General features: G+C 41.4%; 1 protein-coding gene and 1 long non-coding RNA gene across 6 annotated transcripts; one reads left to right on the top strand and one right to left on the bottom strand.

Annotated features, from left to right (window-relative positions):
- The first annotated feature begins 16 nt into the window (after window positions 1-16).
- Window positions 17-16,485, top strand: ZGRF1 (zinc finger GRF-type containing 1). 5 transcript variants are annotated; one of them, XM_031504667.3, is made up of 29 exons: window positions 17-135; window positions 1,029-1,144; window positions 1,262-1,342; window positions 1,445-1,501; window positions 1,944-2,129; window positions 2,486-4,544; window positions 4,844-4,926; window positions 5,394-5,492; window positions 5,818-5,991; window positions 6,250-6,355; window positions 6,438-6,526; window positions 6,728-6,872; window positions 7,647-8,329; window positions 9,369-9,507; window positions 9,898-10,082; window positions 10,199-10,386; window positions 10,911-11,050; window positions 11,124-11,270; window positions 11,804-11,918; window positions 12,022-12,278; window positions 12,739-12,898; window positions 13,513-13,590; window positions 13,737-13,884; window positions 14,162-14,289; window positions 14,550-14,673; window positions 14,953-15,129; window positions 15,240-15,374; window positions 15,475-15,736; window positions 16,180-16,485. In XM_031504667.3, the coding sequence occupies exons 2-29, from the start codon at window positions 1,124-1,126 to the stop codon at window positions 16,290-16,292; spliced, it is 6,279 nt and encodes a 2,092-aa protein (XP_031360527.3). In that variant the 5' UTR covers window positions 17-135; window positions 1,029-1,123; the 3' UTR covers window positions 16,293-16,485. The 5 variants fall into 5 exon arrangements, with proteins under 5 accessions (XP_031360527.3, XP_085434461.1, XP_085434463.1 ...); XM_085578335.1 differs by lacking the exon at window positions 5,818-5,991; XM_085578337.1 differs by lacking the exon at window positions 4,844-4,926 and having other exon boundaries at window positions 2,486-3,160.
- Window positions 2,610-6,832, bottom strand: LOC146767709 (uncharacterized). The gene is made up of 3 exons (XR_014954943.1): window positions 6,702-6,832; window positions 6,121-6,180; window positions 2,610-2,745 (listed from the first exon to the last, which is right to left on the bottom strand). It is a non-coding gene; the product is annotated as an uncharacterized LOC146767709 (long non-coding RNA).
- Window positions 16,486-18,009: the final 1,524 nt, after the last annotated feature.

Below are 18,009 nucleotides of genomic sequence, written 5' to 3' on the forward strand. Positions count from 1 at the left end.
CGGGCTCTGGGCGCACGTGACTTCCTCCTGGCGGGGCGTCGCGGGCGTCGTGACGTCAGGCGGGCGCTGCGGCGGGAAGTTCGGACGGGCGGCGGCGCCCCCGCCTCCAGCCCGGCGCCGGTGCCCGAGTCCTCGGTAGGAGCGGGGCGGCCGCCCGGCCCTCGGGAGTGCGGCGGGATCCGCTCGGGGCGGCCCCCTGGGAGGCGGCGCTGGCAAAGGGCTGTGTGGAGGCGGCGGGTCCCATTGCCCGCGGCGTTGGTTCGATCGGGAGCTCCCTAAGGGCTCGCACGGAGCCAGCTGCTCTAATAACCTGAGGAATATCGCTGTCCTCAAAAGCGTGTGCTAGGATTTTCACCTTATGAAGCACCCAAGCAGATGGCAGCTATAAGAAACAGCGCGAATCTTTCCCCTTTCCGTCATATAAGCTGTTTCTCACCAATCTAAAGCGTGATATATATATATAAATATTAAACATAATACATTTACGTGAAATATATTAAATTAAAATTATTCATACACGTGCAGTATATTTAATTATTAATTTTAAATGTTTATAGATTAAAAATAAATATAAAAATTTATTTTGAAGTATTTTGCAGTCTCACTTCAAATATGCAAAGGGGTTTGGCTTCACGGGGAGTCAGTTATTTTTTGCATGAGCTAAACATGCATGACCAACTCCACACCTGGGACAAAATCATTCTGGTAACAGCTTTTTTTTCCCTGCAAGTAAACTTTTGGCTTTTTAATTCAAGTAATTCTGAATAAGAGTATTCAGGGTTGCCAGCCATTAATTTAAATGAATTAATCCATCTAAAAGCTGGAAAATAGCTTGACATCTATTAAAAAGACAGATTTTTTTTTTTTTTTGCCAGCAGTGTGTTAGATTGTTTCTGAGGTTTCTTTCTAAAATGCCCACAGCAGCAGCTCTACCACACTGATTTGATACCACCTTGCATCTAATTTTTTTTTTTTTTTTGAGGGGGGAAAAAAATAAGTAATTTTTTGTCCACACTTTTCCTTCACAGCTCTTGTGCATCCTGACCCTTTCCCTGTCTCTCAGGCTGTGGGAAGATGTGGATATTTGTGAAATAAGCTTTTGGATGACTGTGTTGCCAAAGCGATGGCCTCAGAAGAATTTACGGTGAGTGATTTTTACCAATCACTTTTAAGTAGGTGTAAGTTTAGAGACTGTAGCTACTGAACTATTTGAACATTTTCTTACTTGTTGTTTTTTCAATATTTTACATATTTAAAACAGGTGTTATACACTCACCAAAAGATGAAAAAATCAAAAACATGGCAAGATGGAATTCTGAGGGTTAGAACTGGCAGAAATCAGGTGAACATTCAGATTTAAGACTTTACATCGACTGCTGCCAGTGGCAGTCTAGCTGATTGGTGAAATAAATGGTTATTTAAATTTTTTTTTTTTTTTTTGCAGGCTACCTTGTTTGATGATAAAGGACAATGTCTAGAGAGTATCTTTATAAGATCTCAGGTATCTTTTGTTCAGAGTTGTTATTTTTATATCTGATTGTACTTTGTCTTTCAGGCAGCATTTCAAACACGTTTGGTAGCTAAAGAGTCATTTTTCTTCTTGTTGATATGAAACTCTGCTACAATGCAAATAATGGAAGGGGAACTATTTATTAATAGATCTTACTGTTTGTCCAGAAGGCTTCATGGAATTTTTCTTCTTCTGTGGTAAAACAGTGTATTACAGTGATATATGAGATAATCATTGAATCTAAGTGCTAATGCTTTTTACAATATATGTATAAATAAAAATATTATATGGCATCTGTGGTATAATAGGTGTAAGTACCTGAATTATTTACATATAAGTACTTAAAATACTGTATTTTTTTTTTAATAAAGCTATACGATATTGTTTCTTATACAGTACTGTTATGTACACACTGCTTCTCTCTCTTTTCCAGGTGTCTCCTGGAGATGATTTCGAAAGTGATCGATATTTAATCACAGTTGAAGCAGTCAAAGGGAGTGAAAAGCCTTCTGAAGGGCAGCCAAAGCAAGCAGAAATTCCAGCAGTGGATAGAAATGGTGTAAAACCTGGTCTTCGACCGCCAAGACATCTCCCTGTTGGCTTGAAAAGGAAGTTTACGGTGTGTTTTTGTTCTAAATTTTTATGTCTCATGTTTACATGCAGTGTAAAACACAAGGAAAACATATTTTCATGAATGGTAAATATATAAATACATGCATCATTTCTTCCTGCCTTTTTTTTTTTTTTTTTTTCCTGTAATCCAGACTGTGTTTTTTCCACATTTAGGAAATTTGGTTTAGCAGGATTGGTGTTGCCTAGAGTAAAAATCACAAGGGCTCAAGGTTGTTTCTATGCACCTGTGAATTTGTTCAGAATATATTTTCAGGCCATTTGATCAGAATGTAGTCCATGAAGTGTGCCCCGTTTTCATCATGTGATTACAAAATGTGGATTAATTGAAAATTTCTCTCCCAGGGGTTCCAAGGACCACGCCAAGTTGAGAAGAAAATACCAGCTATGGAAGATGAAGGAAAACCAACAGTGTTGCCTTCAGCTAAGGAGTGCCAAGGGAATTTTCCATCCAAGTTTTATATCAGCTCTCCGTTGTTTTCTACGATTCGCAAGAAGGATGCAGAAACAAATCTCTCTGCAGGCAGTCAGGAAGAGGGATGTAGGGACAGTGGCAGAGAGCAAATATCTGTGTCCTCACTGCTTTCAGCTCCCTTTAGTGACAGCTGTGAGGGGACAGAGAAGCAAAACTCCCATCAGTTGGTTGTGCAGCCGGAATCGCCTCTCCTCACTGGGCACACAGGTCCTGGGGCAGTGTCCCACCACATCAGGAGCACAGCACAGATAATTGCTCTTCTGAAGTCTAAACCAGCACAAGGACACAGAGAGCAAACATCTGGAGTCACAGGCTGCCTTTCCAGGTTTCAGGCAGCAGAAAATGCAGGTTTATGTGACAAAAAATGCCCTGTCCTACCTGGTTTTTCAGGCGAACCTGCCAAAGGACTCGTTCCAGATACTCAGCACCTGCCTTTTGTGCAGGGAACTGTAAATTATACAAAGGACTGGAATGCTCAAACACTTCCAAATTCAGCTGAACAATCTCATGGTGAAGAAGTCACGGGACAGAGACAAGACAAAAAGGTAAATAATTTAAGTCAAGATTTACAAGATCACTGCAACACAAATACTTACTTTCTACCTGAGTCCACTGTAAGTAGAATGAGTGACAGTCAGTTTGGTCCATCCTTAGGTGACATTTCACCTTCAGCAAGTCCAACTACCTTTGAAAACAATCCTTTTGGATACAGAGAGCATTCAGGGACTGACAGTCTTAGGGAGGATTTCTCTGTGAAGATGCAGAGTGAGCTTCATCCAAGACAAAATTCAGAGGGAGTGTCTAGTGACCCAGAGCTCTCTTGGGATGTGACATTGACTGAAGCTGGAATTGTGAAGGAGGAGTTCAGTTTGCAGGGCACAGGATGTAGTCCTGATGGGGAACTGATGGAGGTTAACTTTAACCTAATGGAGACTTTTGATTTTAATGACATAGACAACGAAGAGGTGTGTGAGAGAGAAGGGAAGGAATTCTCTGAGGGAGACATGCCTTCATGGAGCCCAGGTAGCTTTCAGGGAGAAGATGTAGCACAAGGTGCTGCCTTGAGCCCTCATTTGAAGCCTCATTCTTGCTGTGAAGCAGAGACACACAGCAAAAATGAAGTGAAATGTTCAAAATCTGATGGAGAGGGGAGTACACCACCCCAGCTTTGTGACAGTGATGCCAGGAGAACTGCAGAAGATGCTGCAAACCAGACCAGAACCAAAGTGGAACTTGTAGGTGATGGACATAACATAAAAGAGATCAGTGAGAGTCAATCAAGTTTTGAAGGCACAAACAAAGAGGAGGATCAGGATGGCTGTGCAGCACTCACCATTAATGGCACATGCTGGGTAAAAAACCATCACTCTGATCTCTTGCCTGGTCACACCAGTGCTCATGAATGTCACCCTGAAACCAGGCTGTTTGAGGCCACTGGAAGTCTTTCAGCTGTTTCTCCCAGCAGAATAATTTCTGCCTCGGACAAAAAGACCAAGGAAGGAGTTACAAAGCTTGGATGCATGGAATCCCCAGATATTGGCCCAGAGCACTTCTGGGCTTCTAAGAGTGATGACATGAAGCCAGACAGCCCTCTGCTGGCTTTGTCACAGAAATCAGATCCTTTAGGAACAGGTTTTTCATCTCCAGAGGAAACAGCAGTAGGAGGAACTGTGTTGGAAAATGCAGAGAGCATAACTGCTTCTCCTGAAGCTTGCCAAGGAGAAACAATGGGGGTGGATTGCCTGAAATGCACAGCAGTGGCTGAGAATTCCTCAGGACTCCTTGCTTTGATGAATGATATTGCTCTTCTGAGAGCTTTGACTCAGCATAGCACAGCATTAGAGAGCTTACAAAAGATGGAGGAAAATACCAGCATGTTCTGTGAAACAGACACTGAGGAGACACTTGAACCCCTTGAAAAGGATGAAGGTTAGGTCAGCTTCTATTTCAAACTGGATTCTGTATGTCTGTACCTGTTTGATTTCTCTCATTTCTCCTCATTTAGAAATACTTTTAGAGTGATGTGTTCTGTAGACTCCCTCATGCAATTTTTACTGTTTAAAGCAACATTGTGAGCTCCAAGTCTGTCTTTGTTTGCTCTCATTCAGTTAAGCGTGCAATTTGTTGGATGGGTAAGGTTTGCAAGACCTGTAAATATTCAGATGTTTTAATGTAAAAAAAACCCAGACAATTGACTGTAACTCACTGTGCTTTTCCATCTCTTGTAGCTATAAAAGAGTTTACAGAAATGCCTTACTCAGAAAGTTTACAGGCATCTTCCTGTTCATACTTTGATTCTCCTGGCCTTATGGTAACCCATTTTTGACTACATATATTTATCTGTACAAGATAAATTCATTTTCCACCTGGCTCCTGGAATAAAATTCTTGGTTTATGGAACCACAGAGGTTGAGATACAAATGACTTAGAGGCATTGTTTATGAAGCTGGTAATAAATAGAGGATGCCATACTGACAATATTCAGGAGGCCTCATGTATGACAACAAACTTAATGAAAAGTGTAGTATTTAGTAATGTTTAATATCCCATTAATATGTGTGGTACTTCTCCTTCCCTACCCCATCTTCTGCCACCTTTTTTTTTTTAAGAAAATGTAGCTTCTTATCCTGTCATGGATGGTCCTGGCTCCCAAATAAAAAAGCTGTAACTGAAAAGGCTTTCATTTGTATAAATACAAGACATTTCTTAGCCTAAATTTTCACTTTAAATGTTTATTAAATTGTTAGACTAACTAGGTTTTGATACTTTCCTGTGCAGTCCAACTGTGTGGACAATTTATTCCAGAAGACAGAGGCATATACTGTACCAATAGCAGCAGCCCAAAGGGACCCTAGGACATCTGACTGGCAACCAAAGGTACCATTTCTGTGAAACTCAAGTATAATTAACAGTTTTTTCTAAATTTCAGTTAAATTGTTTGCTGATTGTAATATATTTCACTAAGTCCTAATCCAATTTTAAGCTGTTCTCGTAATTTTTCATACAGTTCACTGCAGGAAGTTTTCCAGGAGAGTTTTAAATTCAAATTACAAGGAAAAAAACCGTCACATTTTCTTTGTTTCTCTTCTGCAGAGTCAACAGGTTATTTTTGTTGTATGTGTAAAAACTACCTGCATTGACTGTAGATAGTTGCAGAGCAGTTTTTACTTGCTGGTAGTGATAATTCCAATGCATTGTGCAGCCTGTTGCCTTCCAAGGGTACCAAGTGAAAGGATCAGCAGCTAGTGAGGTCATGTTGAGAGCTCCATGCTCCCAGCTAGGATGGCAGCAGCTCCCAGAGAACATGGATTTTGCAGCTGAGACTTTTTTCTCACCCCTCTTTTCAAGGAATTATGACCCTTATGACTTCAGACAGGTAAAACGTTTTTTGTGTTCAGTTATCCATAGTAACCTTAGTGCAAGAAAGTGTCCTGTCAATTTAGGATAGGAAATAGTTCATTTTAAAACTGCTACAATCATATCAAAACCAATTCTTTTTACTTACCTTTGTCATAGAACTTCATAATGTGTGACTTGTTTTCTTCTGCTCCTTTGATCAATTGCACTTGAAAAAGAGAAGATCAACAGTTTAATTTCTAACAAGTTTTCACTTATGCTTTTGTTTTAAATAAAGTCGCCAAGTTCCAGGAGTCTTCATAAGGATGATGTTGATGTTATCAGAGAAGGGAATTTTCAAATGAAGCCTGATGTAATTGAAGAGCCAGGAATATATCAGTCCTGTAAGTGAAAGTAAAAGGAGAAGGGCAGTGGTAGGCCTCAAAATTTCTGCATGACTTCAGCACTTCATGTGTTTTTTCCTAGCACTGGCATTGGATGTGCCACTGAAGACAATGTCACATCCACCCTCTGACCTGAGACAAGCACAGTGGGCTGCCTGGGAACCTGGCAAGGTGGGGATTGACTGGCTCTTGCAGATACTTTTGGCTTTATTTCCTGTGTGTTTGTGGCAATTTCTTCTTTTTGAAGCTGTTTTATCTCAACTCTGAGAGACATTTAAATTGTTTAGAATGATGAGAGAGAGAACACTGAAAGAGCTGTAAGTAGGGTTTTTTTCCAGTCATTCACCTGCCATGTTAATTCTTCACCTGTAGATTTCATCAGTGCTGACTTCCCCACTTGATCCAGACTCTGCAATTTCTCTACCTTGGGGAAGTGAAGAGACTGTTGGAGACATCCAGGAGCCCCTGACACGTGGGATCTTACCAAGTGAACCAGAACTTCCAGATTTCTTGTTGAGTAAGAATTTACGGATTTATACTGGCACCTCATCTCTGAGGGTGCTCGAAGCACAATGAATTGGGATATCATAGACAGTTGCTCTGCCAGTTATATTCTCCTGAAACAGACTAGTTAATTCTCCTGAAACAGAGTAGAGGGATTTAAATAAAGAAAAATCAGCTTCTAGTTTGGGGGCAAAAAGGCTGTAAGCTAAACTTCTAAGCGATACCTATGTTTTTATTTACCTGCTTTAAGTTTTCTTCCATATTCAGCTGTCCTCTGACCCTCTCCCATTTGACATCTCTCTGTAACTGTTACTAATGATAATTAATTTAGCTAAAAGGATGCTTTTTGGTAGTAAGAGATTATTTATCTGCCTTTTTTAATATTAATTCATAGGTTTGTGGTTTATCTTTTGGAAAAAGAGCAGCAAATGTTAAACTGGGTGTTTTCTAGTTGGAAGCTGACAGTGACATCAGATTAATGACCTCCAAAATATAACCATGTTTAAATAATGGTCTTTTATACAAGCAGAGAGGCTTCATAATGTGTTCTGAATATGGAGAGTTCAAACAAATTTTTAAAATTTTAATTTCAAATCAATTTTTAAAAAATTAAAATAATCACACAAAATCCATGATTTAGTATAATACTGCACAGGAACATTCCAGAGAGCTTCCCAGTTAGAAAACAAGGTGTAAAAGGAAGAATTTAGAGTTTCTTCCTTTTGGCACATCTGAAGCGCCATCCCTAGGTGCTCCAGGTTGTCTGTAAGTTGTATTTGCCTCACAGCCCGGGAGAAATCCAGCTGTCCACGGGAATGCAGCCTTCCAGCGTTCACACCCACGATGAAAACACAGACTCCATTTGTCACTCGGACTCCCTTTGTCACTCTTCCTGCCACCCACGAGATTCCTGACACCTTTTACCCCACTGAGAGCCAGGAGGTGCAACAGTCTTTGGGCTCTTCTGGGGGAAATTTGTGGAGCGAGTCAGTGGCATTTCCTAGGAGTGCTCCCAGCCCCCAGGACAGGAATTATGAAACCTCCGTGTTTGGGGAGAACACGGAAGATGGACAAAGGGGATCTGTGCCACCAGCGCTCCCTAATGTGACTGCCCAACCCAGACAAAGCAAGTGGCTGAAGTATCAAAGCAGTGCTCAGAGTGATTTGATCCCTGAAAACAGCGCTGAAGGGGAAGAGAACGATGACATCTGTACCCGGAGTGTCCTTGGAATGCTGCCGGGTGACACAGGAGAGGGCAGCACCGTGAATGCAAGTGCTCCCAGCTCTGCACTGCTGCTGCCAGCCAGGAGCTCGCCTGGGGAACGCTCCGAGGCTGCAAAGAGCAGCCAGGCAGATCCAGTTTCAGAGGGGAAGGTGCTTTCCCTGCACTTAGGGCAGACACCTCTGGCTGCGGCCACACAAAAGGTGTTGAGTCACCTGAGCTGCCCCGCCGGAACAGGAGACTGCCAGGTGTGTGTGTAACTGTTCAGGCAAACACTGCCACTAACTCACAGTTCTGGCCAAAGGGGCTGCATTTATCTAATTTCCTGCAGATATTATCACTGTGATTGGATTAAATGTTTCTACCTACTAGTGACACCAAGAATGTATTTTTTCAAGTGCCATGACTAATCCTTTGTAAAGGTAATTCCTTGGCAAACACAGTGCTAGATTTAGATTTTTAATCTGAATGTTGATGGCAGGAAGATTAAAGAAAAGATGCTGGGCTGTTTTGACATCTGTAATTGGTAAGAAATTGTATGCACCAATTTTCTTAATTGTGGTATCAGCATCATTTTAATCAACATGCGTTTTTGCTTCAAGGCACAGTCTCTTGACTTCAAAATACTATAAATTGCTTCAGTTCTAGTTGTGTAAAAGGCAAGTTATGGCCCTGAATAAGCATCTAAAAATTTAGCACAGGTGTTTGTGATCACTAGGCCGATGGAGTAAATTGGGGGGAAGCACCAAACCAACCACAAGCTAGGTTTTTAAAGCTGTCAAATGGTTTTGAGAGTTGAAGGAAATGTTAACTCATTGGGGTTCTTTTTAAGTTTTTTGGTTCTTTAAAATGGTCAAGTACAGTATTTGTGTGAAACAGAGGTGAGGAAATAAGTAATATATATCATACATACTTTGATAAACATATTGTGTGCATTTTCATACAAATACATATTATATATATGTAAAATCCATGTATACAAGTCTTAAAAAGCTTATCAAGACAGTTATAATTAATTTATTTCTGTGCAAAAATGGTGTTTAAAATGGGGTTTGTGTACTCCTTCCCCACACCTGGTGAAAACATGATTTTGAACTATATAATTTACTCTAAAGCCTTTAGAAGTATGTTATTATAAACGCAGGCTGTTTGGCAAGGAGTTTAACCTCATGGTGCATCCTAACTGGCAGCCCAAGCTCTAGGGAAATGTATTTTCACACATCTGCAAAATTAGTCTCATTCAAAGTCCTACAGTTTTTAATGGTTGATTTTCCTGGGTCTTTTTAGGACATAACAATTTCTGAGTTGTCTTTTCCTCCTGTGGATAAAGTGAAACATGCCAATCTTCCTAAAAGAAAGATTTCCATCCCAGCTGTGTTTCAGTCTCATATTCACTACAAGCAGGTTTTTAAAGCTGCTCTGACAGGTAAATCTCTGCTCTGTGAAATGCTGTCAATTTAAACATTGCCTATTAAAACAACAGGGTGCATTTCATTTTTTTATATATCTACTGAAGAAATATATTTAGTCTATACCCAAAATTGCAAAGACAAACCAAAAAGACAGTACACTTCTGTTCAACTGTGTAACTGTTCAAGTCAGGGCTGTTTCCAGTCTTAAGATACCAAAGCCTTTTTTTTTTTCCCTGGAATAAGTGGATTTTTCAGGTCACATGGTTTCTTTTAGCACTCAGATTAAAGATTTTTATTTGGGATGGAAATCTTCCAATGGAAATAGATTTGTTTTCATGTTGTGTAGCTATGTAAGCATTTCAAGGGTGTGCTAATGATTCTGTTCTTCTCCTTTCCCCACCAAGAGCAATTGAACATAATGCTGTTTGAGTTGGCACAGAGACTGCACAATGCCCTCTCCAAAGTGGATATATCATTTTACACTGCAGTAAAAGATGGGCAAAGCCAGAGCCAGGGAAGCTGTGCTCCACTCTGCAATCACATGCACCCTGCTAAGCTGGTGATGGTTAAAAAAGAAGGTCAAAACAAGGTGCTCTTTATTCCTTGTGGTTTTACACTTTTGGGGTGAAAGCATCCATTGCTTTCTCTTTTTTTCTTGCTTGTTTTAGAGCTCATGCACTTCTTTTCCCCTCCTTTCCATTGCAGGGCCGTTTGTTCTATGCCTGTGATGCCCCAAAAGCTGAGCAGTGCTCCTTTTTTAAGTGGATTGAAGATGTGAACCCCACACAGACAAAATCCAGACCCAGTGCAGTGCTGCACGACACAAAAAGTATTGGGACTTACCTCAGGAGTCAAAAGATTGCTGTCTATGAGGAATGCCAGCTTTTGGTGAGGTATCCTGAAATGCTGTGTGAATTCAAGGTTTATAAATACTCCAGTCGCTCAGGCTTTCAGCAGGATTTAACACATTTTCTCTACATTTAAAGAGTAAATGTTTCTTTCTGTAAAGAAATGCAAGAGCTAAATTAGTGAAGGAAAAATAGTTATAGCTATGGTATTTCTTTTTAGCAAGAATCAAAACTGCTGACCAGCAACTTGATCAATTGCTTAATGTCAGAACTGTTGCATTTGAATTATTGTTCATTTAATCTTCAGTAGGAGAATTTGATTTATTCTCTTCAAGATTCTTATTTTAATGCCAGAAGTTATCTCAAGGCTATTCTGTGCTGTTTAACTGTACGGGAAACAACTGAGGCTGAATATGAGGGAATTTTGCAGTCAAGATAAATCAATTTAAAATTTGTTAATATCAGATGATGTACACCCACTTGGTTCAGTCTATGGAGGTTTCTTATTTTTGGTGCTGAATCCAAAATGTGCCAATGGTTTACATTTTTTTTTAATTATTATTTCCCAGGAAAGCCTTTGAAATTCCAGCACAGCGGTACAGTAAGTTCAAGAAATTTATGAATACACCTGCCAGCTTTGATGGTGACACCAAACCCAAACTGTACCTGAAACTAAGCAGAAAGGAGCATTCTTCTCTCTACAGCAAAGGTGAGCACATCTTACACATCAGATTTAGAAGGCGGCAGTGGGAGAAGCTTATGAGGACTCTTTTTTTTGGCAGATGACATCTGGGTTGTTTCCAAGACTCTGAACTTTGATCCCATCGATACTTTCATCGCAAGCAGTGCTTTCTTTGGACCATCCTCCAACAATGAAATAGAACTGCTACCACTGAAAGGCTACAGTCCCTCCAACTGGAGATCCAGCAGTGAGTTCCACAGCAGCATTCAGAACTGTGGGAAACAGCTAAGGAAAAATCCAGCCACCAATGAAGGATGAGTTTGGAATTTCTCAGACCTTGCACATGATTTAGTTCACAGTACTTTTTTTCCTTGTGTGTTGGAATATATAATTTGAATACGGTAATTAACGCAATTAAACCTGCAAAGTCACTGGCAAATTCCAAATGGGTGGGGAAGAAATGAGAATAATATGAAGAAAGTAGTAAATTATGTAATATGGTATACAATGCAAGTTGATTGTCAGAGTGTAAGAAAAGGAATATGTTTTTACTGTCCTTGAAAAACAAAATGCAGAAACCTCAAAGTCTGTGATTCCGCAAAAGTTTCTTGGTTTTGCTGTTGAATTAAGTTGAAGCTTTGCAGTTGTTTTGATTTGTAAATGAAGAAGATAAAATCAGTTAATTACTCTTTTGCCATTTTATATTGCATTTCTTTAGCTGATTTGAAATTTCTACTCTATTCATTTCTTTCTCCTTTTCTTTTTCTGTGGCCCTTCTAGTGTGTGTTCACGCCTTGCTGGTTTGTAATGCCAGTGGTGAGCTGGCATCCTTAAGGAACATGGAGGAGCACTTCAATCCATCCACATTACCACTGATCCCATATCTCCTGAAAATGTGAGTTACTGTCCTGTGATACCGTGGTCAGTCCAGTCAGGAATATCAGAACCAGGAGATACTCTATCATATCACAACTTTTGGCTATTTTTTGTTTCTTTAGGAATGTTAATTCTGAAAATACTACAAAAAGAGTCAACAAAAGGAAATTTACTCCACCTGCCATGAGCCTGAAATGCTCAATGATGTCTGGCCCTGTGAGCTCTGAAGTGGCAATGGGAGTGGCTGAAGAGATGATCCAAAGGTTCTCCCTGAACCCAGACCAAGCAGCATCACTGATTCACGTAGCTCAGATGATGGGCTGTGAAAACCCCAAACCAGGGGAGGAACATCAGAGCTGCCCCATCACAATCATACGTGGTACTCTGCCAAGAATTGTGACATTTGCTGCTATTCTGTCTTTGTACAAATGTTGGTTAATGGGATATGCCATTAATATGAAATGGCAGAATCAACCCCTCTGATAATGTCTGTGACATTAAAACATCCATTCTGTCAGCATAGAGCTTTTGCCCCTTTAAATTGAAATTAAATTTGAATTAAATTTTCATTCTGCCTTTTGCAGGATTTCACTGAAGCATAGGAGGTTTTGCCTAGAAATACCTATACACAAAGTTGGAGTTATTTAGTGTCTTACGCTTTTTTCTTTTCATATTAAAACCACTTTTTATCTTGTATTAGCTTTGTTTTTCTAAGTGTAAGCCAGCCCATGCAATTTTTTTTAGAGGAGTCACACAGTATAACTGAAGTTAAAGCAAGTGATTCAGACTTTCTAGGAAAGTCTCACTTATAACTTGGGCTTTTTCTTCCAAAATACCAGGTGTTTTTGGAGCTGGCAAGAGCTACTTGCTGTCTGTGGTGATCTTGTTCCTCGTGAAGCTCTTTGAAAGCAGTGAAGCTATGGAGGGTCCAAGGGCAACTCCGTGGAAACTCCTCATTGCTTCTTCCACCAACGTTGCTGTGGACAGGATACTGCTGGGGTGGGTTGCTGAGGCATTTATGGACTCTTCTTCCAAAACCAATAATGCACTTACATTGTGGTGGTAATTGTGTTGGTATTTCCTGTAAAACACGTCAAAAAGATTGATTTATTTTCCTAAAAAGTGCCACACCACAGGCTTTGATTTTACTTCAGGCCTTTTGCACAGTTAAAAGAGTGAAAGCTACATAAAACATTTGCAGAAGACTACTTTAGGCCCTGCTCTCATCAAATATACTATTAAAATCCATCATGACCAAGTAGTACTGCTCAGGAATCTTTGGAATGTAGCAGGAGGGGAAGGAGGAGCAGAGAGAATCAGATTTGTGAAAATTTAGCATGAAATAAATGCATGGTTTGGAAGGAAAAAGGAAGGAAAGATACATATGGAAGACTATGAGGGTAATCATCAAGGCATTAAGCATTTTTGAGGCAAATCATGATGAGGAAATTTATTTTGATTTTCTTGAATTACTGAGGTACTGCATCTTTTTAATCACACAAGTTTGTATTCCTCAGTGTTCTGCTGTGTCTTCTGAAACCACTTTTTAAGTTTTCAGTATTTCTTTTTTCCATTTCTGTATTGTTTATAATCTCTTTTTTTTTTTTTTCAAGTCTGCTTGATCTTGGATTTGAGGATTTTATAAGAGTGGGAAGTATAAGGAAAATCACGAAAGCAATTCTTCCCCATAGGTAAGAAACCTCTTTGAGGGATCTGAAGCAATTTGGGGTAGGTTAATACATTGTTGTAAATTACTGTTATTTATAAAGTATAGTTATTTTCCCAAGCACTGCTATTTTCAGTTACTGTAATGTATGTTACAAAATCTTCTTTGAAGTTTACATGCAGGCTCAGGAAATGAAAATGAGCAGCTGAAAGAGCTGCTTGCTCTCCTGAAAGAAGATTTGACTCCAGCTGAGAAACTGTATGTCAGGAAGAGCATTGAGCAGCATAAACTGGGGACCAATAAAACTATTCTGCAGCAGGTACAGTCAAAGAGATGGGATGGGAAAGCATGGATTTGCTGTGTCTTATCCACAGGGCCCAGCAAATGGGAAGTGGGAATCCCCTCTCACACCTGCCAAGCTCCTGGTTTTAAAATATAAAGTGAATCTTAGGTTTGATTGCACAGGTATAGCTTAGTGTCCTGTTTCTAAAAATAAATTTATGTGTATTCTCCTGCTATAGTTAGGTGTTGCACAGAGATGAACTATGAAATGACCTTAACTTTTTGCCTGCCCGTTTTCTCCTCGCTGCTGGAAGGTGAAAGTGGTCGGAGTGACGTGTGCTGCCTGCCCCTTCCCTTGCCTGAACGCGCTCAGGTTTCCTGTGGTGATGCTGGATGAGTGCAGCCAGATGACTGAACCTGCTTCTCTCCTGCCCATCGCCAGGTACAGCCTTCCTGAGGGGCCTCAGCAGGGACACCAGCTCCAGCAGTGCCACACTCCACACCTCTGTGAGCACATGAACCCCGAGGCCTTGCCTTAGTGAGCAAGAAGAGGGGTTTTAAATTGAGGCCTGTCCTAGGGTATTATTAAACTGGGATGGAGAAGGGAGGCTGATGGAAAGCAATGATACAGAAACACAGCTTCGGTTGTGAACACTTTAACATGCTTTTTAGAACACTGTTTTTTTCCACATTCTTTTTTAGGTTTCAGTGTGAAAAGCTTGTCCTTGTTGGAGACCCCAGGCAACTGCCACCAACTATTCAAGGGTCTGAGAGTGTTCATGGGCAGGGATTGGAGCAGACTCTCTTTGACCGGCTCTGCTTAATGGTAGGTGCTGCTGAACACACGTTTGGAAAAGGTGGAGAGTGGAATTGCAAGTCCCCTGAAGTCACTAGGGGAATTCTGGTTCAGGTGTGAGAGGATCAGGGTTTCAGCATTGCAAAAGACCATAAAATCACAGAATGGTTTGGGTTGGAAGGGGCCTCCAAGGTCACCTAATCCAACCCCCCACCACAGACATGGACACCTTCCCACTAGACCAGGTTGTTCTGAGCTCCCTCTTCGTGAGCTCTTCCCAGCCCTCATCTCTCTGTCCTCATTCTTTAGGGACATGTCCCCATTCTTCTCCGGACACAGTACCGCTGTCACCCTGCCCTCAGTGCCATCGCCAACGAGCTCTTCTACGATGGGAACCTCATTGATGGCATTTCTGAGGAGGACAGGGCTCCTTTATTGGAATGGCTCCCAACACTCTGCTTTTACAGTGTTCATGGCATGGAGCAAGTGAGTTCCTCAACACTTCTTATATAACAAGTCAATATTGTTGGTTTTCCTCCATTCCTTTTTGTGTTGCTGGTGAGAGGTAATTTGGGAATCTTTTTCCCTCTTCCCAGGTTGAAAGAGACAACAGCTTTTATAACATGGCAGAAGCTCATTTTATAGTCAAGCTCATCCAGTCTCTGATTGCAAGTGGAATAGAAGGAGCTGATATTGGCGTGATTACCCTTTATAAATCACAAATGTATAAGGTTTGTATCACAAATCAGTAACAAAAATCAATAAAGCCATTTTCTTAAATGTACGCTGAGTAGCCCAACTCACCCCCCTTCTCTATTTCTTTGCCCCCAGATCCAGAATTTGCTCAGTGGGGTTCACTCCGAGGCTTTTGAAGTCAAGCCTGTCCAGGTGTCCACGGTGGATGCGTTTCAAGGCGCTGAGAGGGAAATCATCGTGCTGTCCTGTGTCAGGACAAGGCACTTGGGGTTCATAGACTCGGAGAAGAGGATGAACGTGGCACTAACGAGGGCCAAGAGGCACCTGCTGATTGTGGGAAGTCTGCCCTGTCTGAGCAGGAACAGGCTGTGGGGAAGAGTAATTCACCACTGCAGAGGTAAGAGTTTCTTTGCTGGGGTTTTTGAAACCTTGCACCTCATTATCTTTTATTAGACTATATATAATACACCGTATAGTGTTTATATGCTGTATAATAACATATAAAATATATGGTATATATTCATATTATATTAATTACATATAAACTCCAATCTAATATATTGCAAGAATGTGCAAGTTGCACATTAGCAGTTTTACCTGCAAACTCTTTTTATGTTCAAAGGGGTTTTTTGAATCTAGTAATGGAACTTTACCTGCTTGGCCGACATCCAAAAAAGCATCTTGTTGGTGACAGAACTCCACAGAGCCATTTTCCAAGCAGAACTATCACAGCCAGTCAATACTCTTGGGGAAATAGTAGATGTTGACATTGCCAGGGGCTGGTTCCATGATGGGTGCTGTAGAGAGAGATGTAATTATCCTGTTTATTGCTGCTTTTAGGATGGGAAAATGGCTTTCAACATGCAAGCCAGTGTGAGCAGCAGCTGAATGATATTCTCAAGTCTTACTCGGAGAACTGGGAGGAAGAACAGCGTAAGAAAAAGGACAAGTAAAATATGTATTGATTTTGTGAACAGAATATTAACTGCTTGTGTATAGCAATAGCTCTGGTAATTTGTAATCTAGTATTTATTTAATGTGTGGGGTATTTTTGTTTGGCCCTCAGTGCACTGATACTTCTGTTTGACCTTGTGGTCCTAAGACTAAAAATTATTAAAGTGACTTTATTTGGTTGATAACTGTAAATAGAGTGACTTTTTCTGCTTGAGCAGTGATATCCTTTTATGCTTTCAGTGTAGGTAATGATACTGGTGGTATTTCATTGTTCTTCAGATTAAAACACCGTGGTATTTTAGAACAATCCTGTCACCTTCCATATTTACAGGAAGGTCACATGCAGGAAGGAGCTTGGCTGTAACAATTAAAAGGCCCCTTCCACAGCTTTTGAGAAAACCTTAAGCACCATCCAGGGTCTGTGAGGGCTCCAAGAGCGCTGGAGAGACACTTGTCACAAGGGCATGGAGTGACAGGACAAGGGGGAATGTCTTCAAATGCCAGAGGATGGGTTTAGCTGGGATATTAGGGAAAAATTCTTCCATCGTGGGAGTACCAGTGAGGCACTGGCACAGGTATGCGCCATGCCTGTACGTGTTCAAGGCTCGGCTGGACGGTGCTTGTGAGCAGTGCTGCAGTGCTATCCGTTCTGACGGGTGTCCGACCCGCCGGGAATTCCCGGTCTGCTTCCCGGTTTTCCCGGCCCCGGCTGCCTCAAGCCTGCCGCGGGCTCGGCCGCCGCCAGGGGGCGCCGCGGGCGCGGCGGAGGGAGCCGCCGGGGCGGTGACGCGCCCCTGCCGCCCTCCCGCCCGCCGCCGCGGCCGCAGCACCGCTCCGCCCTGAGGGGCAGCGCCGGCTCCTTCCGCCGGGGGAGGGCTGAATGGCGCTTTTAAATTACTGCTGACACCTCTGTCCCGGCTCCCTAAAATCTCAATCAACAAGCCATTAGAACTCAACGGGAGTAAAACTAAATCCTCGTTTAAGTGTATTTATCCGCTCTCTTTTCTCTCTTTCAAATGCTAAATCCATTTCAGCATATGCCCCTTCTTTCTCTCGCCTTTCTCTAAAGACTGGCAGCCCGCACTACTCTTGTAAATATGAAAGATGCTAATCATATGACATATCACGTCTCAGTCGGAGCCTGGAATAAAGCCTTGAGATTTGGGATCATTGCCTCCAGACAACAGCTTCATCAGCCGGAAAGTTGGGTTTTTTTCTCCTTTCCTTCAACTCTCAATCCCTTCTTTGTCTGAGGGAAAATGCAGCCAACTCGAGCCACCCCGGCCATATGGTTCACTCTGTGTTTTCTTAGTTGAATCCTGAATTGTTTGTGACTTGCGAAGGGGTTTTTTTTTTGGTTTTTTTTTTTTTTGGAAGTGTGTATAAAGACATAGAAGAGGCTGCCCGCACCAGGGCAGCTCTGCAGGATAATTCCATGTTCTTCACGTGTTCGTTTTCAGCCACCTCACCACACAGACAAAAAAACTATAAACCTGCAGATGTGCTTTATACCAATAACCTGTTACAGGTATCTGGTATTCTTCCCCTTCTGGGTAAAATATCCAGGTGTTTTCCCTTTTCTGGATGGAAATTCCTTCTTGAAGCACCATTTGTGTCTTTACTCAGCTCCATAAAATAGTTATTGCTCACTGGCAAATCCCTTCTAGAAATGCCTTGACTAAGAGAAGCCTCTGAGTGTTTTGAGTAAGAAAAAGT

The sequence above is a fragment of the Lonchura striata genome, chromosome 4, assembly GCF_050655825.1.
Source record: "Lonchura striata isolate lonStrDom1 chromosome 4, ASM5065582v1, whole genome shotgun sequence".
Classification (NCBI taxonomy): Eukaryota; Metazoa; Chordata; class Aves; order Passeriformes; family Estrildidae; genus Lonchura; species Lonchura striata.

What these genes read in the sequence shown, in the direction of transcription:
- ZGRF1 (XM_031504667.3), top strand. Translation starts at nt 1,124, where the DNA reads ATGGCCTCAGAAGAATTTACG. An exon ending in ACCCCTTGAAAAGGATGAAG is followed by an intron (nt 4,545 to 4,843) that starts GTTAGGTCAGCT and finishes CATCTCTTGTAG; the next exon opens with CTATAAAAGAGTTTACAGAA. An exon ending in CTGCCTGGGAACCTGGCAAG is followed by an intron (nt 6,527 to 6,727) that starts GTGGGGATTGAC and finishes CTTCACCTGTAG; the next exon opens with ATTTCATCAGTGCTGACTTC.